Genomic DNA, 22,509 nt, shown 5'->3' with positions numbered 1-22,509 from the left:
GAATCTCTATCATGTATTAGTCAGTACAATAACAGTACTGTTTTTGTAATACAAAGACCATGGGTTATTGACATGTGTCCATTTTTCAAAACTAGCACCTTATCGCCCATGTTTTTAGATAAAGTTATACTTTTTGACAATACAGGGCAGTGGTCCCCAACCACCGGGCTGTGGCCCGGTACCGGTCCGTGGATCGATTGGTATTGGGCCGCACAAGAATAAAAAAAATTAAAAATGTTTTTTTATTATTATTATTTATTTATTTATTTCTTAAATTAAATCAACATAAAAAACACAAGATACACTTACAAGTAGTGCACTAACCCCAAAAACCTCCCTCCCCCATTTACACTCATTCACACTCATTCGCACAAAAGGGGTGTTTCTTTCTGTTATTAATATTTCTGGTTCCTACACTATATATCAATATAGATCAATACAGTCTGCAGGGATACAGTCCGTAAGCACACATGATTGTATTTTTTTATGCCAAAAAAAAATAAAAAAAATAAATAAAAAAAATTAAATAAAAAATGTGACCAAGAACCAGATGGTCAATCTGTCAGAGCTACAGCATTCTTCTGTGGAGAGAGAAGAAGGACAACCATCTCTGCAGCAATCCACCAATCAGGCCTGTAGGTATAGTGGCCAGACCGAAGTCATTCCTTAGTAAAGCGTGTGCCAAAATGCAATTGAAAGACTCTCAGACCATGAGAAACAAAATTGTCTGGTCTGATGAGACAATTATTCAACTCTTTGGTGTGAATGCCAGGCGTCATGTTTGAAGGAAACCAGGCCAATACCATCCCTACAGTGAAACATGGTGGTGGCAGCGTCATGCTGAGGGGATGTTTTTTTGCGGCAGAAACGAGGAGACAAGCCAGGATAGAGGGAAAGATGAATGCATCATCCGGATGAAAGCAAACACTTCCCATCCAACCTGATGGAGCTTGAGAGGTGCTGCAAAGAGGAATGGGCGAAACTGCCCAAAGATAGGTGTGCCAAGCTTGTGTATAGTATTCAAAGAGACTTGACGCAGTAATTGCTTCCAAAGGTGCATCAACAAAGTATTGAGCAATGCTGTGAATACTTATTTACATGTGTTTCTTTAGTTTTTTATTTTTAATAAATTTGCAAACTTAAAAAATGTTTTTAAAAAAAATCACATTGTCTTAATGGGGTATTGTGTGTAGAATTTTGAGGGGAAAAAATGAATTTGTTCCTTTTTAGAATAAGGCTGTAGCATAACAAAATGTCGAAAAAGTGAAGCGATGTGAATACTTTCCGGGTGCACTGTACAGTCGTCCCTCGCCACATCTCGCTTCAAATATTGCGGCTTCAAAAAAAAAAAAAATCATCAAAGCATTTCCCCCCCCCCCTGAATTCACAGCTAGTTGCAGCAGCTCTGAGAGCGAGGGGGTAATCTAGGATGGAGTCAGCTCTCTTGGTCACTTTATTGGGTCTGTTTCTGTCTCTGACCATGCTGGCATGGAACACTGCAGAGGCCACCACAGTGTATGTGGATGTTAAGATGGTGGTGTTGTTTTATTATTTTGCTGTTATTTAATGTGTGCACAATCGATTATTTATTACTCATTTTTAGTTTTTATAGCGTTTTACTGTTGTTGCTGTATGTAAAAATGGGACCACTGAAGTGGAAACTAGTTGCAGCAGCTCTGTTCTCTGTAATGTCCTGTATTTGTAATGTTTCCCTCTTGTTTTCATGTTTTTTTTTGGCCTTTTGGTTGAAACCTCTTTGGGACTGAGCAACAAGAGGTGGCAATTCTGTGACTTTTGCGCTACATTTAATACTTTATTGCAGAGTTTTTTAATCTGCACTGAAACCACAGAACTTCCCCATTGTGAGAGGAATAAAAGTCAATTCTATCCTATATGTGGGCCAAAAATAGGTGATAATTTAAGTCTTATGATTCGTATGGAAGATATTTTGTATATATATATTTTTTTAAATACATACGTATCCAAGGACACACATTTTGTTTAATAATAGCCATGTTTTTCAACCACTAAAATGTATAGACAAAATGTAATAATATTTACAGGTGACCTGATACAGCCTTTTCCCTTCTGATACGATACCGATTTAGCAGCCTTGAGCCTTGAGATACCGATACCAATCAAATACGACGTCAGCACAAATCATACACTCATGTATCGTAGTCTGGGTCTCCACAGGTTTCAACAAGTCATATGTAAGACTTTTTAGGACCACAATGAATACAATTTAAGACCCATTTTACATCCATACTGGCAATGAAGTACAAAGACACGAAGGAACATCTTTTTGGTTAATTTCCTGTACAGTAAGGGAAAAAAATGCAGAACATAACGTGGGGGCCAATTTAATAAATTTGTGCTAAAAGCTGCTAAAACCCTACCAATGTAGGTCAATATACTGTGACAAGTTATATAAGCTTTGTATTATAGGTGTAAAGGTGACTATGTGGGTGATAGTTCACATCTAAAGGGGTGCAACATTGTTAAAACCGTATTGAGAAAGTTGTAAACGTTTTTGTTTTTTTGGTTTTGCTATGAAAATATTCACATTATAATTCCTACTTCAAGGGAATTCATTTACCACAGTCAGGCCCGGAACAAATTAACGGTTAGTGTTTACTGTACTTGCAATGTTGAGTATGCTTGCAGATACGTTGTAATACCCAGAACGTATACAACCAGCGTGTACCTGAGAAACTCCAAGTCGTCCCAGCCGTTGTGCAGCAGTCCCTGCTCATACCTCTCAAGTCCCAGCCTTTGCAGCCATTCCCCCACTGAAGACTCCCCCACGGACATAGACGAGCTACTGCTACCCCAAAGTGCCTAAACAAACAAAAAAAAAGAAACTAAAGTTAATTGAATTATGCAACTTCCATTGAAATATTGCCATGTTACTCAATTGAGCAAGAACAGCTGAATCAAGCATAATTTTAACCCTCATGTAACCTTAACATTGACTCTATATATTTCTAAAAATATGTTGCTGAGTGGGAAATTTGAGGTTGAATACTTACAGCTTAAAAAAGGTCAATAATTTATGACATTGATTTTGGTACAGTAGACAAGTAGACAAACAATATTTTTACAGTCACTACTTAGCTAGAATGAGAGAAAGCGGACAGGACTTGGTTGAGTTTATTGAATTTAAAAAGTTTGGACACACCTTCTCATTTCAATGCGTTTTCCTTATTTTCACAACTATTTTCACTGAAGGCATCAAAACTATGACACCTGTGAAGTGAAAACCCTTTCAGGTGATTACCTCTTGAAGCTCATCGAGAGAATGCCAACAGTGTGTAAAACAGTAAAAGGAGAAAAAGGTGGCTATTTCGAAGAAATTAGAATATACAACATGTTTTTTTGTTAAGTACATAACTCCATGTGTGTTTATTCATAGTTTCATTGCCTTCAGTGACAATCTACAATGTAAATAGTCATGAAAATAAAGAAAACGCATTGAATGAGAAGGTGTGTCCAAACCTTTGTTTGTTGTACTGTATATAACTGCCCATTTCAGCGGTTTAATGGCAGTTTAACTTATTTACACTCATCAAAGCTCTAAGAATTACTGCATGCACATGGTTTTATGGCGCGGTCTGGTGGTTATGGGGCGCAATAACACCAAAACATTACTTTCTTGTTTTTCAGTCAACAAGAATGAGATACATTCGGTCTCATGGAAAAAGCATAGCGTCCAAAGCAGCATTAGTCTTTTAAAAATAGCATTATAATGGGAGTCAATGGGGCTGAAATAGTTAGTGTGTACACTTTATGTTTTTGTATCCTATTTTAACATTGTTGCAATCAAAAACACTAGGTCATTTTATTTAAAAAAAACTTTTTCAGCAAAAAATTTCAGCCGCTAATCTTAAAACTGAGAAATCCCATCACATAGGAACACATGTAATGCCCTAGGGGTGCAAAAGGGTTAATGTTTCACTGCCTTCCATCAGCTTAAACCATTGTGATCATCTAAACATCTCACCTCCTCAGGAAGGTCCTCAGCGATACTTTCTGTGATGGCAATTCTGGGCGGGAAGGTGCGGCAGGCCTCCAGACCTAAACCCATAGCCTGGCCCCTGAGGGGAGGTGGTGCAGAGGGAGCACGAGGAGGTTGTCCAGAAAACTCACTCTCGCTCAGGGTCTTTGCCATCTGAAGCACAGAGCAAGACTGGTCGTCCAGTGCCCCCCCTCCACCGACGGCGCCACCTCCCCCTCCTCGCCTAAAACCTTCCCCGAGGGCCAACGGAGCACCGGGAACGGCCGCAGGGATCTTGACCTCAGCTAGATCCGGGTGAAGTGGGCGAGGCTTTAAGAAAGGTGCCTCTACGGCCATCTCAATCGCTCCCTTTGGGAGGGGAGGGGGCGGGAAATCCGGGGGAGGGCGATTGAGTGTGTTCGCCACAGTGGCCCCCCCTTGTGCCCCTCCCACACACACTCCTCCATCGTCCTCTGAGGACCCCTCCTCACTGATGGCACGCACCGAGTGACCTGTCATGGGCCTACGTGGGAGACATTGTGCTGCGGAGGCGCAGGGGGGTTTGGTCCGAGATACAGCCACAGGAGGGAAGGCTTTTGTAGACTGGGGTGCGGGGGTGGGTGGTGAAGGAAGAAGCTCAGACGTCAGCGCAGCGGCCGACTGATTGGGAACACCTTCCAAAATGTAGTAGGCGGGGTTATTGTAGCTGTTCTTGCCAACAGACGTATCGCCATCGGAAGAATCCTGTTTCGGCCTAAAAAATACACAGGAAGACAACAGGTGGTTTACTTTTGAATGTTTTACTTTTGACATCTACATGCCTGTTACAGACACACACCTTGCAGCCGTTTCCTCCTTGCTGGTCTTCTCTACCTCTTCGCTGACCTTTCCCAGCTCTCCCAGCTGCTTACGAACCACAGGTGGCCTTCAGGACAACACAAAACAAAATTAAGGCAAACTACAGATTATATTTTTGTCTTTCCACAACATTACATCTGCTTCCCAAAACAAAAAAGGCCCAATGGTATAGGTCAGGGCTATTCAACTACATAATGAAGAGGGTCGCAGTTTCAAGAGCTCAGGGGCTCAAGGGCCGGACATAGAAATGTGGACGTTTCATCAGAAAGTCCCTGCGCAGGTTATATTCCTTAGAGACTGCGTTTACTTAGTTGCAAAGTAAACACACTGCACTGTCAATAAATTAATTATTCTGCCCTCGTTACTTGTTTCCAGCGTATGCAACTACTTAACAGTATGAAGAAATTATTTTCCTTCCTTAGTTGTATTTCTTTACACTTCTTCCTTCATTTCGGTATGTAAGACTGAAAATATGAACATAAAATGAACATAACAAAAGTATAACGTCCATTGTGTATTTTACATAAATAAAATAGAAGGATTAGTGTTAATATATTCACACAATAAACTACAAATTACAAAGACAAAGACAGTCTTGTACCCATGTGTAATGTGCATGCTCAGCTGTTCATCTTAGGTTGATTGTTTTATTTACAATATTTATTGTAAGTCATAGTTTATTGTACGTATGATATTGTCTGTAAATGTGTGTGATATTGTCTGTAAATATGTGTTTATATACTGCCAGCTTTAGAATTAAAATTAGCTATTGTAGCTAATTCTGGCATATTTACTGTGATGCTTTGCTTATATGTTGATCAATATGCATTGTCCTAATCAAATAAAGCTTTTCAATTCAATTCAAATGTTTACACATATAGAAATTACACAAAATTCACACACCAAACATTGTATGTGACTTATCACTAATAGCGTTGTCGCCTTCTACTGGTCAAATTTAGCACTGCATGTATTAAACGAGGTTTGATCGTTATTCTCAGACAACAAAACCCGACCACGAATACAAAATACATCATGAAGTCAGGAATTTCAATACAAAACAAACTAAATATATTTATGCACAAATTCTAACTACATACAAATGTTTGACCAAATTTTCTGATGAAACTTACACGCTGGGATTTCTACCATTGTTGTTGCTCGTCTAGATCTATGTGTCCGTCGCTTAAAAGGTTCGCCAGAAAACAATGACTTGAGCACTTGAACAGTAGAACATTTGTACTTTGTGGTCCAGTCGTTGTTAAAAGTCAGATGTTTGCAATATTTTAGGATTTTTTTCCGGTGTTTAATGAGTAGTCTTCTTCTACTCAACCCAATGGTGCTTCACTGCGACACACACGTCTCGCTGTTGCTCCACTGCGGGGTGGCAGGAGTACAACATACATCCTCGTATTAATGGGTTTCATCAAGCCTATTTGGGTGATGTTCGGCGGGCGAAATGAAAAGCTTTGGCGAGCCGGTTGTGGCCCGCGGGCCGCCAGTCTAATATTCCTGGTATATGTAGTTTTGTCAAAAACTACAATATGACGCTAAGAACCCACAGTGACATTTGTACAGGGGACGGCGTGGCGCAGTGGAAGAATGGCCGTGCGCGACCCGAGGGTCCCTGGTTCAATCCCCACCTAGTACCAACCTCGTCATGTCCGTTGTGTCCTGAGCAAGACACTTCACCCTTGCTCCTGATGGGTGCTGGTTAGCGCCTTGCATGGCAGCTCCCTCCATCAGTGTGTGAATGTGTGTGTGAATGGGTAAATGTGGAAGTAGTGTCAAAGCGCTTTGAGTACCTTGAAGGTAGAAAAGCGCTATACAAGTACAACCCATTATTAGGGCTGCACGATTAATCTAAATCGAATCGACATCAAGGTTTTAATTAGTGCGATATATAACCACAAGAGGCTGAGTTTTTTTAATTCGCAGTCACACAGCATTTGAGTGACAAACATGTTGGCCAATCAGAATTGTTGAGTTTGTCTGTTGGTCACTGTCTGGGTGGGGGTGTAACTGAGGTCATATTAATACGTTTTTAAAAACAATAATTTTGCGATCGACCGATAAGAGTCCTAAAGACCGACTGTCCGATCGCAATCGAAGGGTTGGTGACCACTGATGTAGCCACTACTCTGCCGAATGACGAACTGAATCGTGTGTTTAATCTGCTGTTGTTGTCTTGTGATGCAGAAGTCAATGTAATGATGTCATGATGCAGCGGTCAATATAAACCCCGGACACCCCTGTCCATGGATCGCTCACAAAAGTGTTTGTTTGGATGAAATGAACTCATTACAGTGATGGACTAACCGTTACTCTGAAAAAAAACTATCTGGTTTCACTCATTTCTATACAAGATTAGTCTATCTATGCATTTTTTTAATGGGGGGTTTAATTTGGTTTTTTTGAAACGATGCCATCACAACCTACATCAGCAGGATGGTTGTTTAATAAAAAGTGCCACACAAAAAACATTGATTTAAACAGAACAAGGAAAATGGATCCATCTGCTTTTGCGTCTGAACTCTTCATGTATATTATCACATTTAGAGTTGGAAAAAAGACATACATTTACATTTATTTTAAAACAAAAGGCAAATGACACCAATTCGGGAGACCGGCCCATGACTATACTCCTTAAAAGTCAAATTCAAGGTAGTAAACTCAGACAATAAACAGGGAGAGAAGAAGAGTGTACTAACTTCACATATTCATGTCCCACTCTGGATGCCTGGGTGGATTTCCCTTTGGGTATACCCGTTTCATCTTTGTCAACACTGATCCATTCTGAAATACAATGCACCACAGATCTTAAACATCAAGCCATTCACACATACTGTACGTGAAATACAGTAAGTACCATAGAGTCTTTCCCTGGTTCCCATCCTTTCAGAAGGGACTCTAACCCTCATTGATCCCCTGATGTTTCCCGTTTCCTCGCCGCGATGAGACAGGTAAGTGTGGAACTGCTGTGCTGTGCTGCCAATCATCGATTTCAGCGCTAACACACACTCTCCTGGGACGTGAGGGACACATTACGTTTAAAACCCTGCGAGCCCACTTCAAAACACACACAAGCACATGGTTCATACCGTAGGATTCATATCCATCCAAAGATTTCACAGTGAGTAGCAGGTGTTGGTCCTGCAGGTACTCGATCTCCGACAGAAGGGGTTTGAGCGTCGTCAACTGCTTGTTGGACCAGCCCACGCGGAGAAAGTTGATGTTGTCGCTACTCTGACTGTCGTTCTCGTAACTCTTCTTGAACTCTACGTATTGAGAGAGAGCGAAAGGAGCACAGGGCAAAAGGGTTCGGGGAGAGACGACAAAGGGAAAGGGAGAGGCAACGAGAGAGGGGAGAAAAGTCGGGTAATGTTTCTATGGAATTCCATTCAAAAGTGCAACAAGAGTGGACAGGCGGACAGGGGCGGGGCAACATAGGGCCAAAATTAACGCTATCTTAAAGGGATACTGACTGCCTGGAATTAGGGAGGGAGTTATAGAAACATGGAAAAGAAGAAACAGATCCAATTCTATTACAAAAACCAGGAGCTACGGGATGTCTGTGGTGCTCGTGGATGGCGGAATAACTACACTATATGTGTGGAAAGTGAGTCAAATAACATTTCGCTCACCTTCCAAACAAGTGGAGTAAAATTCGATGAAGAACTTGGTTCTGCTTGCGGTCTTCACGATGGCCTCGATGCTCTCAAACTCGATGTAAGCTTGCTCTGAAGATTTAGCCAGTCCTGGAGAGGAGGGTGAAGTGTCATCAAATGTGATATTTGCTTCACCATAAAAAAAAAAAAAATCAACGCAAGTCAACCCCAAATAAATTTTAACTGCTTTCTTTTTGCGTGTACATGATTTTTCTTTTCTACACTACCTTTCTTGGAGACAAACTGTGAGGTCACGCCCACCTCAAAGGTTGCAAACACAGGGGAGTGGTCACTGGTCACAATATCATCCGTGCACCCTACAAAAGACACAAATTTAAATTGCATTGCCAATATGTAAAATAAGGTTGCAACCGATGGTTTTACCGTAGGAGTTGCAAACGACGTGCGTTTCCGGGTAAGACTTCCACAAGATTCTGTCACACCAGGATGGAACATTAGTCCTCATCTGGGACAGACAGCAAAAGAGAAGACACTGCGGCTTTAACAAAGTAACTACAAAATAAGTCCAAATAAATCAATAAAACATTCATGAGAAACATGGAAGTAAAGTTTCATCATCCACACCCCAGTTGCTTTCTGCTTCTGCCAAACATACGTGTCCCTTGAACCGCGTTCATATCGGTAGGTGGGTGGGAAGGAGATCTCTTCCTCCGCTGCGAAGACAAAACAATTTAAAATTTTTGCTACATTTAAGGTATATATTAAATACCAGACATAGGGGATAATGAATGTGCGCAAGTAGCCGGATTATTTTGCAAAATTTAAGAGAGGTTTTATGTCATTTTTTAAATCATGTAACATAATCCAGCAACAATTAACTGAAATATAATATTTAATCTAATCTAATACATCTAAGGACAGTTACTAGTGATGGGTCAATGGATATAGACGCATTGATGCATTATAAAACACAAGGAGGGATACAATATCTCTCGATGTGTCACTTTAAGAAAACATGTGACCGATACTGTACAGTATCACTTGACTGTGATGCGTTAAAACTGTGTTTATCAGGAAGCGGTTCTTTCGGCTCAAGAATGACAGCTCGTACTGAAAGAAGCCGGAGGAGTGGTGTGTCGCATTTGACATTGGTAAATTGAACTAAGAAAAAGAAAGGTTAAAAAACTTGGGATACTTTTCATATTTTAACATTCTTCTTTTATCGTTTACTATTTGGCTCATTGAATAGAGTTGCACATTTCACACTGCTTTCTTCACAGCTAATTGCAAAAAAAATAATGTAATTGCTACCTATTAATTTCTTTGCAGGTCAGTAGTTGTGACTTGTTTTTAAATCCATCAGGTGGCGCCATTAAGAAACAATGACAAAGTATTGATGCAATGTCACTACAGCCAGTGAGTATGCCACACACTCACTTAAGCGGCATTTATGCATATAATTCTGTTACTGTTTGATCAATGTGTTCTCATTGTCTTATAATTTATATAGAAAATATTACTAGGATTACAGTATATTTTGGAATTGATGATGGGTGTCGTTAGTCCAGTAGGATCTTTATTTAAAGTAGAACCTATGCGTTTTTATAACCACATACATATTATCTAATAAAATGAAAACATCTGTAAATTGTTCCCCATTTTTGTAGATATTGCACAGCTTCACTAATATACCCAAAATTGACTCATGCAGGACTTTAGGAAACATTTCAAAACAGATATAATTGTGCAACGGTGGTGACTGTTGAAATATTTGTGTGACATTTATGATCTTTTCTATGATGAATACCGCCCAAAGCAAAAAAGGAAACCAAGACATCTCGTAGAAAGTCAGTTCGACCCACCAAAGCGTAAAAACACTTTGTTCTTCTCCCTCTCCAGATTTAGCTGGTCCACCTTCAGCAGCGGATCAAACTCCTTCCTATTTATGTAGTTAAGTATCTCCTGCGAACACAATTACCAAACAAGGTTATAGCCTGACGGATCAAAGTGGGTGTGTGTTGGTGTGTCTCCTGCTCGACCTGTATGTCCATGTCCAATCTGTAGTTGAGATCTCCAAGCCAGAACAGATGCGTGAAGCGCAGTGAAATGTCAAACGAGCTCAGTTGTTTGTCTCCAAGTGAAAGTAGACGCAAAATGTCGAGATAATTTTGGTTCCTCCTGCAAGGGTCATCAGAAAGATTCATATCGGTGCACATGTTAAATTCTACAATTTGGAAAATAATTTTACATAGGGTGGTACCTCGCAATCTTTTCATTCCCTGAGGTCAAGTGACAGTTGACAAAACCAAAAGATGTTCCGTTGAACATGAAAGAAACACCAACCGCCCCTTTGTTACCTGGGGAACCATCAACAAAATATTAAAACACTGACCAGTTTAATCAACCAATACTCCTCAATTTTAACCAAATAAAAGACATCTTGCGGTTTTACACAAAGGAGTTGTGCATCTCTGTGATGCTGACTTCAAGTTATTTGACTTAAAGGAGAATTGTACTTTTTGAGGAATTGTGCCTATCATTCACAATCCCTACATAAGACAAGAACACATGTTTTTATTTTTTTTAATGCATTCTAACTCATACATAACCCTTAGCAAAGGTCAGCAAACAATGGAGCTAATGGGAATAATCAATTGCACCCTTAAAGCCATCTAATAAAAAAATACCCAAAAACCGACAACAAAACTCCATTTACATGTCATTACCTGAATATTAACCAAGTGTTAGTGATATTGTTATAAGCGCTAACACAGAGGAACTACTTTTAGCAGCGCTGTGATCAAAAAGTTGGTCAACTTTGACATTCAACATAGACCCGGAGATGACGAGAAAAACACGCAAAGATGCTTGTTTGCATCACCTTTTTTTTAACCTTTGTGGGGATTATGATTATGGGAAGATATGAACATTCTATCAGCTAGCATTCCGGTGAGAGCAGACATTGTACAGTAAGTGATTGTTTTATTAATGTTCATAATTTGTATTTCTTGTTTAGCACTTAGCGCTTCCTCCTTATATTTTGGCTTATGAATGTGCCTGTTACTACATTACATATATACTTACAGCATGTATATAAGACGTGAAAGGAGGTTTTTTAAGAGCGCTTTATAGGCGGAATAGAGCGAATCCCATTTGCTCCATTGTTAGCTGACTTAAAAAAAATAAAATTGTGAATGATAAGCAAAATTCCAAAAAAAGGTTTAGTTACCCTTTAAGTATTAAGTGAAAATAAACAGCAAATTATGAGTGCTAAAGTTACCAAGTGTGTTAGCGATCCCAGTCTTGACGCTGGACATTCCGACATGGCTGATGCGGTTCTCATGTTCCGGCTTCACGAGCACAGCGATCTTTATGTTCCATAGCGTCTGCACTGCTATCTACAAACAAGTGCAGCAAATCAATGAAGAAACTGAATGTCATCCACTTCAAACATTCTACTTCCAAGACAGGATGAGGGAAAAAAAAACAAACAATGATTACAAAATATTTTTTTACCGGTTTATAATCCAATTCGGTTTGCTCTTTCAACATGACTCTTATGGACTCTACCCACTCGCGATCATTCACAGAGTTTTCTTGCGTTCCAAATGCGTACAGGTCATTTGGGATAGTAACGGTCATCTCGTCCAATGTCTTTCCGAGTCCTCGACATAACACCCAAGAAGCCACCGACTTGGGTGAAGGAACTGAGCCTAACAACAAATGGTGCACGTATAATAAATATTAAAAGGTAGATTGACTGAATTTGAGAAACACATGTCCAGTGTAGTCAGTGAAGTGTTACTCTTAAAGTAAGAGAATTAAATGAATCACATATAAATGTCTCACCCATGTTCCAGGTGCCAATGAAGACAGAGATCATGTCGGGCTCATCCTGGTTGGAATGTTTGTTTTTCATCAGCTGTAGCAGCTGGCAAAAGGCTTCCCGTTTCTGAAAGACACACACACACAAGCAAAACAATTTATAGTATACATCAATTTCACGGGATAAATGATCCACAGTGTCACAATCAACATTACAAACATACGAATAAACCACATGGAGTGTTTGTGTATACCTTGGCACTAGCAAATACGAAGTCTTTCCTCTGGCTCTTGTCCTTTTCCTTCTCAAAGACAATGCCTAGCTTATTCTGCACCCGCTGGGACTTGATCAGCTGACGGACTGAGAGATGAGCAGACACAAGGATGGGAGGGGAGGAAACAAGGAGACAGAAACCAGTAATTGTTACACACTATCTGTTTGCCTTCACAGTCACGCGTGTGTGTGTGTGTGTGTGTGTCTTACTTTTGTCATGTGTGAATGTTGTCCAGTCTTCCTGGCTGTCCTTCACCTTCTTCATCACTACTAGTCTGCCTCCCTCCACGTCTACTGACAGAGTGTACTTCTGACTCTTCCCTATCTTGGTCAGCTCTGCCAGATAGACGTCCAGTTTGACCTGCCAACGAGAACAAAAAAACTAAACATGACCCTGCTCACAAAAGCACCCTTTCAGGAACTTTTGATGACCAGGAATTTTCTTTACCAGGGTAAAATAATTTCTGTCAATCCGTGTGGTTAACTTTATAAACGCACTTTAACGTTCAGGGTAATATATTTAAATCAAGCTGGTGATGTCCCTATGTAATATTAATATTGGTCATCAAAAAGATAGACACAAAGTTTCTAGGGCGGAAAAAAGTCTCCAGTAACAAAGGTGTCCGCATCATTCAACTTATTGTGTCATGGGCTAAACTTAATGAATTATTGTGACCACTAGGTGTCACCAAAACAATTACTACACCACTTTAATTTAAAGACCACCTAAGTCCATTCCAGATGTTTAATAAGAAATAGGTTACTGTAGTATTTTTCATACCTACCATTATTCTCTGTTTGCAAAATGTTACTTGATCAAGCCTTTTCTGACATTCCACACTACAAAATAATAAAAGCACGTATGATTCCTGCTGGTAGCGTATCAGTATATTATCGATGTGTTTGCTTTTGCAAATCTTAAGGTTCCAATTTTGGCATCGTATTGAAAGTGAACAAGCTGTAGCGGGACACCGCTAGCATTTTTACATGAGCAGACAGTATGTCCTTTTATTTACTACAGAGAAAATAAGTAACACAGAAAGCAAAAAATAATCCATACTATAAAAAGACAATAACAACACACGTAATAGCCTTTTTAGCTAACTTCTGAATTGAATTAAGAATATTTCCCGAAGTCCAATACAGTTCAATGAATGTGGAGTGAGGTTGCAAATAGGAAATATAATTGTAAGTCAAATTCAAGTTGAACAAAGGTAGAATTTAAATTCCATAAAGTTCAAATTGGTAATTTTAGTGTACTACAGAATCTGTTTTACATATTTCATAGAAGCATAATTACAATAAACTGTATGAACACATTATATTTTAAGAATTTTTATCGACAATTAATAAAAGCATTTTCTATGAAACAGAACAATTTTCAAATGTCAAATTATGGAAAATGTTAGAAAAATACTTAATTTACCACAATGCTATACATTATCTAAATATTCAAAATTATTTTCTTACGGTGTTTGTAAGGGATTTCTAGTATCTAAGCCAAAACCTTTGTTAAACGGAACAAATAATTTTACTTGGCTATAAGAAATGTATCTGAATTGTAATTACTTTAATTCCACTTTCTGCAATTCCAATTTGACATGTCGGGTGGCACCAACGCCAATTAATTGAATTGAAATAAAAAAAAATGTACAGCCTGGTGTCTCCAAAGTAAACTAGTAGTATACTTTTGCGCTCTCCACTGTTAAAAAGATATACATTTACTAAGAAAACACAAGAAGTATAACAAACGATCACATAAAATGACAATAGTTTAGGATGACAGTTCACAATGTTGTGTTCTGTTCTGTTCAATATGTTTTACACTCTTACCTCCTCAAATAAAACAATTCTTAATGTAACATAAGCATGTTCCATGCGACACAAGGCAAAAACCGAATCTGTTGCTGTCCCAGACGGTGACTCAGATGCCACATGCTGACCCCTCTTGTGATAAAAATACCTCTAATCCTGTGCAAACAGGAAGCCGCTGAAAAGAGATCACCACAGAGAATGCAAACTTGGCTGAAGGCTAATAATTCAAATGCGGTATCTCGTCTACTTCCTATGTCTTGCCGCCTTTCTCACCTGACACTACCGACATTCATGTCAAGTTGTTCACTCAAACAAAAATGTGCAAAATGACTGACTACTTTCAGGACAGAAACTAATATCATACTTTTGCTTACTTTGTGTGCTATCAGAAGTGATAAATACCATTAGCTGTGACAAATCAAAAGACACAGCTACAGGGAACACATTACAGACATCCCTTTAGTCTCACATGACTCATCTGGGAAACACTTCCTAATGTGTGATGAGCAATCACTAAACACAAGAGTTCAAGTAAAGTTTGCAACAACACTAAACAGCAAAATCTTATGATTTTTAGGGTCAGCAGCAGAGATCAGCTGAACCTGAAACAATCACAGTGGAATGACATGATATGCTCTTATATGATAATGATGTTTTCTTGAACTGTCAAAAGGAGGAAGTGCAACAAATTAGTACCTCAAAGGCCTGCACTGGGATGGCTTTGCTGTGACGCATAGAGAGTGGAGCAGGGGCGCACGGGGAGGACAAACTCATGTCCTGAAGAGCTTTCAGAGCCTACAGAAAGAGTGTTCAAAAACGAGTTATAGCAGACAAATCACAGGCACACTTTCTTTGCATTGTTCTGGGGTACAATGTTGGAGTCAACAAGGAAACAGTTAGGTCACATCCAGGAAATGGCTAACAGCGGCAGAGAAGGTGGAGAATCACTTGAGTTAAGACATGTTGCTTGCTTGATTCCACCATGCTCGTTTCCCTCCCTGCCGAGGGCCCTTTACATATAAAAGTCAACATAAAGGTTTAGGCCACAGTAAGGCAAAGATTGCAAATTATACTCCAAAAAGAAAAACTAAATCAAAGAAATGACAGCTTGTTTTCCTTTTGTGGTTTTGTGGTTTTAATAAATTACCAAAAATTCTAACAGACATCTTATCTCTGTTCCCTTTAGGTTAGGCTAATGATAATACCATCATTAGGTGTCAACTGAGAGTGAATGAGAGTTAACAGGAACTGTAATGATTGCGAGACAAATTCTTAACTCTGAGTCACTGAAGTAGTGTATGTGGCTCAGGTTTTTAAAAAATGGTTTTGTACAACTAGTTTCTATTCCAGTATTTCCCATACATTCATTAGATTGTAACGGTCTGCGACGATAAAGTTGGACCATTTTGTATGGCGTTTGCCACAAGTTTTAATTCATCGTAACTCCACTTAACGCAGCGAACACACATTTGTTTTGCCAGAGAATAAATAAGAGTGATCAGAGTGGCCAACTTACCAACTAGTCACTATATTTAGCGAGTATACAGACCTCTATATAATAAGGGTGTAACGGTAAGCATTGGCATTTAGATATTTTGGTACAAAGCCTTCTGTTTGGTACATTGGCTTATGGAATTCCTGCACAATACGCATTGAAAGTGAAAGACAGGGAATTGCTTAATAGGCCAAGCATTTACTCAGTAATCAAATACAATTGATCACAAAAAGAACATGCCGGGCACCTCCACAAGCCTGGTGAGAGGCTTTTTAGTAAAAGAACGGTGACCTGATATTGTCTGTTTATACATGGTATCAGTATAGAAACACAGTAAACCACTCCTCCATACGTCATCAGCCTGATTTGTATAAACTACCCGGAACTGTGAAATGCAGTATAGAAATATAGTAAACCAATCCTTCATACGTCATCAGCCTGATTTGTAAAAAAATACCCAGAACTGTGAAATGCGGTTGAAACAGAAACGACACACTTCAACAGGAACCTATAGATCCAGACACCAGAGGTTCCAGGAACCAAAAGTTGAGGTGGAAAGGGGCCTATGGTTGGTAATGCTTGGAGAGCACCAGAGGCGAAGAGACTTTTGTGTGTATGTGCACACACTGACAATTAAGCTGGCTGTTCTTGTGTTGTTTGGATAAAAAAAAGACACTGTTGAGTCGTTGCCCCCTTTTTATGTTGTTTTGATATATGTACAGTATACATACACAGTATAGTATGTTAAAAGTGTGCTTTTTTTCAATAAAATTGAGATTTTTGTCGAATCTAGTACCAATTATTCATGTTTTCATTATTTATTATGAGGAACTGCTTCACTATACAAACTTTTCAGTTTGCCAACCATGGTCAAATACCAGTTACGTTCGTGAATCGACGTTCCACTGTACACTAAATGTGTATACCTTCTTCTCGATGGAAGACAGCAGGTCTTTGAGAATAGCAAGCTTGGTCACAAGGTTCTCCAACTCCTGGTCTCCACCCTGATTCACTGACTGACAGACACAGAAGCCAACATGTGAATGTGCATTCGTTGCTGTGGGGAGAAATCAGACCTCCATTTACAAGAACAATGAGCCAACCTCGCGGCTGAAAGGAAATAAAAGATAAGAATGCGGCCATGAAACCCTTGATTGTATAAATCAGGAACTATTGAACTGGCGGCCCTGGGGCCAAATCCGGTCTAGGAATGACACCAGACCGACCCGTGAGTTCAGTTAAAAACGTGGGAGAGACAAACATTTGATTAGCTATTTTCCAGTAGGTCCTTAAAAACAGCAGAGCGCTCAATTTTTTTTGTAACAATCCAGACAAAAATCAAATGTCCACTGCAGAAAACACTGGCTGTCAGAAATATACAAAACTCCGGTACAAATCCTGCGTGGGTGCCATGGGTGACAAAGAGAGACCTATCGGAGAGGGTTTCTTTGGGGTACATTCTTTTAATAACAGTATGCATGTTGTTTGACTAAGTATATCCTCCTAGGGGGAAAAGGCCTCATGACACTCACTGACAGAAAAGTTATCTCTGTGAACATGTAGAGTAGATATAAAAACAGAGGTTTGGATGTACCTGCTGGATCATCTTTGACACCATGAAGGCACTTTGCTGATCGAACACTTTTGACAGGATCTCGAGACCAGACAGGACCTTATCCACTTCCCTTTTCATGAGACAAAGAGGTGAAAGCTCAATTGTGCTAAAGCTCACATAGTACAACCATTTGCACTAGCAGTGACATACAAAGACAACATCCATACCTACAGATTAAACTGAATTCACCAAAAAATATCTGCATTTTTTGGAGTGCGAATGTGTGACTGACTATCCATCTCACCCATTGAGTCGCTTGCACGAGGACACAAGTGTCTTGTTAAGGTGAGGTAGCGAGCAGGCTCCCTGTTTGACGGCCTCAAGGTCCAAAGCATAGCTGCCCTTCAGATACTCATGGGAGATGGTGCTCAGGCCATTTGCTGTTGGGGTACTGGAACACATGTGAAAAAAAGATTTTCAAACATCTATCCATACGGTTTCTATTCCGCACATTCCTCATTAGGCTCACAATAGGCGGTCTACACAATAAAACAGTCAACAGTCAATGGCAGAATTTATGTAGACAAATGACCATGGACAATTTAGAGTTGCCAATTAGCCGAACTAGCATGTGCTAGGAAGCTGGCGGAACACAAAAACATGCAAGCACACAGAAAACATGCAAATTCCACACATCCATCCATCCATCCATTTTCTACCGCTTTTTCCCTTTTGGGGTCGCGGGGGGCGCTGGAGCCTATCTCAGCTACAATCGGGCGGAAGGCGGGGTACACCCTGGACAAGTCGCCACCTCATTGCAGGGCCAACACAGATAGACAGACAACACAGAAAACATGCAAATTCCACACAGAGATGTTCAAATAAAGATTTGTGAACTAGGGGTGCACGATATATATTGGACAGATTATCGGGCCGATATGAGGAATTATGACATCATACTAGGCTTGTCCCGGTACCAAAATGTATTTCAAAACTTTTCAAAATAAAGGGTACCACAATAACAAACATTTTTGGCTTAATTTTTACAACAAAATCTTACACTAAGTTAAACATTTGGTTCTTTTTGCACTTAAAGAACAATTTTTGAAGATTAAAATACAAATTAAAGGGCATGAAACACATTGGGCTTTTTTTGTTGCACTCAAAGAACAATTTACAATTGTATGTATTACATATAGCCTGCCATAAACTAGAATTAGGTTAGAATAGAATAGAAAGCTTTATTGACATTATGCTTTATGATTTAAGGTTGCCATTTTTGGTCTATGCTTTAAATAAAAATACAATCATTCGTAAATACTAAAAACAATAATATGGCTGAAAGTACAAAGATAAGACATGTAGCAGGTAAAATACACATCGTTAAAGATAAAAACACAAATTGTAGCAATTTTCAGTCATTTCACTTGCATTAGTTTGGGCCATGTGGGCGGTTTTGACTTCACTAATATTTGGCATTAAGCCAACAGCTGTGTGCACAACAGGGGAGTTCGTTATCCTTATTGCCTGTCAATCCGACTGCTTGTTATTTAAATATTTAGCTAAGTTTGAAGGAAAGATGGTAATACTTTAATCATGCCACTTTTGGCGAGGCAGGTTTTAAAGCAGAGCTTGCAGCGTGGCACTTCCGTGTTTAAAGTGTCCCTTGATGGATAGTTTTGAAGCCCAAATACCTCCATATTAGGCTTCACGCACCCTCTTTATTAACCAGTAGAACTGCCTTTATTTGCCATTTTTCCTCTCCACACAGTTTTTTTCTGTGAGCGTATGCGCACTGATACACTCAACTGGCTCTTTTGCTCAGTACGTCACCGCCGCCCAGCAGCATGCAGATTTTTAAAAAAGTATCTGTATTTTTCAATGGCAGTATAGTACCGTTCGCAATTAAGATAAAACGGACAACATTAAGTTAAAACTGCACTTTTTTAAAATTTTGCCTATCATTTACAACAACCATTGTGAGAGACAAGAACACAGCTGTTTTTTTTTCAATCTAAAGATAAAAAAAAACAAAACAACAACACTCGTAATATGCAGCTAATGGGAGCCCCTGTGTTACCTTAAGCCCTCTAAAACATCTTCAAAAACCCCTCCATCAACGCTGTATGTACAGGCTATATATATATATATATATATATATATATATATATATATATATATATATATATACATACACATATATATATATATATATATATATATATACACACAATTAATTGGAAATCTCATGTATGCACATACAACACTTAACACCTTTAGCATATCTGTATGTGGAATTAAATTATGAAATTAATTAACCAAATAAATCAAACAAAGCACCAATATGATTCAGTTTTTAAGAGACGGTTCAAACTACAAGTGTTCACCAAGTACACAGAACAAGAATTATGATGAACATCTTGAACCCTTTTTTTTTTATTGAGACAAAGATTATTTATGTATTTAATATTAGTTTGCTTACTATGGTATATTATTTATTTGTTCACTGTTCTGTAACAGAGAACAAGGAAATTGGATAAAATTGCTATGGTATGAAAATTAAATAAGCTCTGCTTCTTCCTACTCCTTTTCGGACGTGCTGTAATGAAACAAGTGGAAATGTGTGATCCATTACATTGTATTTTATGCATTTTCAAAATAAACTGAAACTGAACTGAACTGAACATTCATAACAATATGCAATATGTACAATATTTACAGTATTTTGGTCATTTTAAGCATTACCAGGACTTATTTCCTGTGCGCATTTATTTCAGTGCACATAGCAATGTACTCCCTACTTCTGGCAACAAAAGCGTGTGTTTGCTTATTATAGCAGACCTTGTAATAGATGGCTATTTTTGTACAAATGAGGATTTACAAACGTATCCTTTTGAACTTGAATATCCGGAAAACTACCTACTGGTTACAGAAGCTGAGCCTGAATGACGAGAGAAAATAACAGGTGATGTTTTCGGTCTTCAGAAACATGGAGTTCAGCTCGAAAGAAAATTAACGCGCATCCCTAGTTTGAACTATACACAATATGCACCAAAGCTTTGAAACAGCTTGCCAACGTGGAGAAGGTCTTTTTTTTTTTTTTTTTTTTTTAAACTAAAACATGTTTTCTTCTGCAATTACTTTTTGCAGGATTTTGCTATGTGTCTATGTGTATTCACCCAAGAGCAGTCCAAATCTTGTACTTGCAACTCATCCAACCATGTATTGGAACTCTCTTTATTAATTTATCCTTGTCAATGATAATTTTCTTGTGTGTGCTTTTCAAACCATCGTTACCCATCACTGCAGAGTTGCATAATATTTGAGTGCTGCAGCAGCGCTGTCAGGACCTTTATATACACGTCCTCTCAACGAGAGAGCAGACCTATAGCGTGTCTACCCACACACCAACACACGAAAAGACATGCTTTAGAAAAGGGCACAACAGAAAGGAATGTCGCCTCTTTATGTAGTTCTAGAGACATTTAGCACATTCTATCCACTCGGTCACCAACGAGCGAAGGGTCAACAAGATCCAACTATTTTTCATCAATGAGGAACCGGTTTTAAATCAGTTTACATTTTACAAGCCCCTGATTGGTTTAATTGCATGTTACCTAAATTATGTATATTTGCAGAGTACTGGCTATGCTACTTTACAAAAGGTGGGCGACACTGCGCCACCAGACACAAAAATTCAGCGAAGAATATGCAGTAAAAAGCATCTCAAGGAGATAAATAATTTAAAAAAAACAACAGCTTCTTATTGCCAGGTCAGTGGACCAAAAAGAGAAAGGGTAACCATGATGTTATGTGTGAGTTAGCTTTTGGCTAAACCAAAGAAAGCCAATGGAGGCACCATTGACACTTTTATTCAGAAATTATAAAAACAATGACATTAAAAGTAGTTGCAAGTATAACTTCATCCAACAGCTATGACAATAAGGATTTTTTTGTTTTTTTTAACATTCTTACTACTGAAGGAGAGGACGACAGGCGATGACCGAATGGTGCATTTATGACCTCAGCTCTCTCATTGACAAGTTGCCATAACAACATATGGACCGCAGGGTATATTGGATGCGCACTCTTAAGTTTATTGCCCTGCGCAGCAATGAAAAAGCTGGGAACAAGAACTATTGAGATCTTTAAAGATAGCAGAAGTTGTCTTTCTCGTTTCCTGCGCTGTGAAGGTCAAAAACTTTTTTAAAAACAATCAAATGAAACCAAAGAAATTGTCTGAGTGACATCTTGCTGCTGTGTGAGATAAGAGTCAGAGTAGTTACCTACTGTTCAGTACTTTACCTCATGGCTGCAGGCAGTCATTGATAATTAGCTAATTATATGCAAAAAAACCTCACTCCTGTTACTTTCAGTACTGTTACTCAATGAGTCATCCTCTGCTTCAGAAGAAAAATTCAATAATGTTGCCTGAGATGGACCAATACACATTCCGACTAGTTCAATGTGTGTATTGTCAGATTTAGAGTTGAGAAAAGACAAGTTTGTTTTGAAAGCATTAACAAGTAAAGGCCCTACTACAGAAACACCAAAGAAGCCCAGTATATTAGGAAATGTACAGTATTTTCTTCAGTCGTGTCTAGGGTTGTTAAAAGTATTTTGATACTTTGATTTTGATATTTTGATACTTTGATACCAAGTCGATACAAACACCTTCTACCATCCTAGTCACGTCCGTTGTGTCCTTAGGCAAGACACTTCACCCCTTGCTCATCCTCCTCCATTTTAATTTGTAAACGGTTTAGAATTATTTTTTTATAAATGCAACTTGAGTGATCACTTGGCTTCACTTTCGGTTTTTGTGACGTCACGCGAGTTTACTTCCTGTTGACCGTTCTGACTTTACCGTCTGTTCCAACGCGACACTGTCGAGTATATATCAATCACTTCGTGCAAAGACAGCCCAGCCTTTATGTTTAATATGAATACTGTATCTTAGTTGTTTAGACGCAATGAGTTCATACAAGTTTAGATTTTGGTGCTACCGAGTTCATGTTCATTATACACATTCATATTGTGTATAATGTGTATTTATAATAT

General features: G+C 39.0%; 1 protein-coding gene across 1 annotated transcript in view; it reads right to left on the bottom strand.

The window, feature by feature from the left end:
- The window catches only part of inppl1a (inositol polyphosphate phosphatase-like 1a), a 48,583-nt gene that overhangs the window by 943 nt on the left and 25,131 nt on the right, over nucleotides 1-22,509 (bottom strand). The window contains exons 5-26 of the mRNA XM_061925753.1: nucleotides 17,753-17,899; nucleotides 17,488-17,578; nucleotides 16,820-16,909; nucleotides 15,095-15,193; nucleotides 12,794-12,944; nucleotides 12,564-12,670; nucleotides 12,334-12,436; nucleotides 12,001-12,197; nucleotides 11,765-11,882; nucleotides 10,745-10,841; nucleotides 10,524-10,662; nucleotides 10,347-10,446; nucleotides 9,109-9,197; nucleotides 8,908-8,989; nucleotides 8,751-8,840; nucleotides 8,500-8,613; nucleotides 7,957-8,133; nucleotides 7,725-7,880; nucleotides 7,567-7,651; nucleotides 4,836-4,922; nucleotides 4,004-4,751; nucleotides 2,708-2,841 (exon numbers count right to left, since the gene is read on the bottom strand). Coding sequence (XP_061781737.1) covers nucleotides 2,708-2,841; nucleotides 4,004-4,751; nucleotides 4,836-4,922; nucleotides 7,567-7,651; nucleotides 7,725-7,880; nucleotides 7,957-8,133; nucleotides 8,500-8,613; nucleotides 8,751-8,840; nucleotides 8,908-8,989; nucleotides 9,109-9,197; nucleotides 10,347-10,446; nucleotides 10,524-10,662; nucleotides 10,745-10,841; nucleotides 11,765-11,882; nucleotides 12,001-12,197; nucleotides 12,334-12,436; nucleotides 12,564-12,670; nucleotides 12,794-12,944; nucleotides 15,095-15,193; nucleotides 16,820-16,909; nucleotides 17,488-17,578; nucleotides 17,753-17,899 — 3,201 coding nt within the window. The remainder of the gene's footprint in view (nucleotides 1-2,707; nucleotides 2,842-4,003; nucleotides 4,752-4,835; nucleotides 4,923-7,566; nucleotides 7,652-7,724; nucleotides 7,881-7,956; nucleotides 8,134-8,499; nucleotides 8,614-8,750; nucleotides 8,841-8,907; nucleotides 8,990-9,108; nucleotides 9,198-10,346; nucleotides 10,447-10,523; nucleotides 10,663-10,744; nucleotides 10,842-11,764; nucleotides 11,883-12,000; nucleotides 12,198-12,333; nucleotides 12,437-12,563; nucleotides 12,671-12,793; nucleotides 12,945-15,094; nucleotides 15,194-16,819; nucleotides 16,910-17,487; nucleotides 17,579-17,752; nucleotides 17,900-22,509) is intronic.

The sequence above is a fragment of the Nerophis lumbriciformis genome, linkage group LG30 (genome assembly GCF_033978685.3).
Source record: "Nerophis lumbriciformis linkage group LG30, RoL_Nlum_v2.1, whole genome shotgun sequence".
NCBI classification, from domain to species: domain Eukaryota; kingdom Metazoa; phylum Chordata; class Actinopteri; order Syngnathiformes; family Syngnathidae; genus Nerophis; species Nerophis lumbriciformis.
The sequence above is the reverse complement of the archived record's forward strand: the minus strand, read 5'-3'. Positions and strand labels throughout refer to the sequence as shown.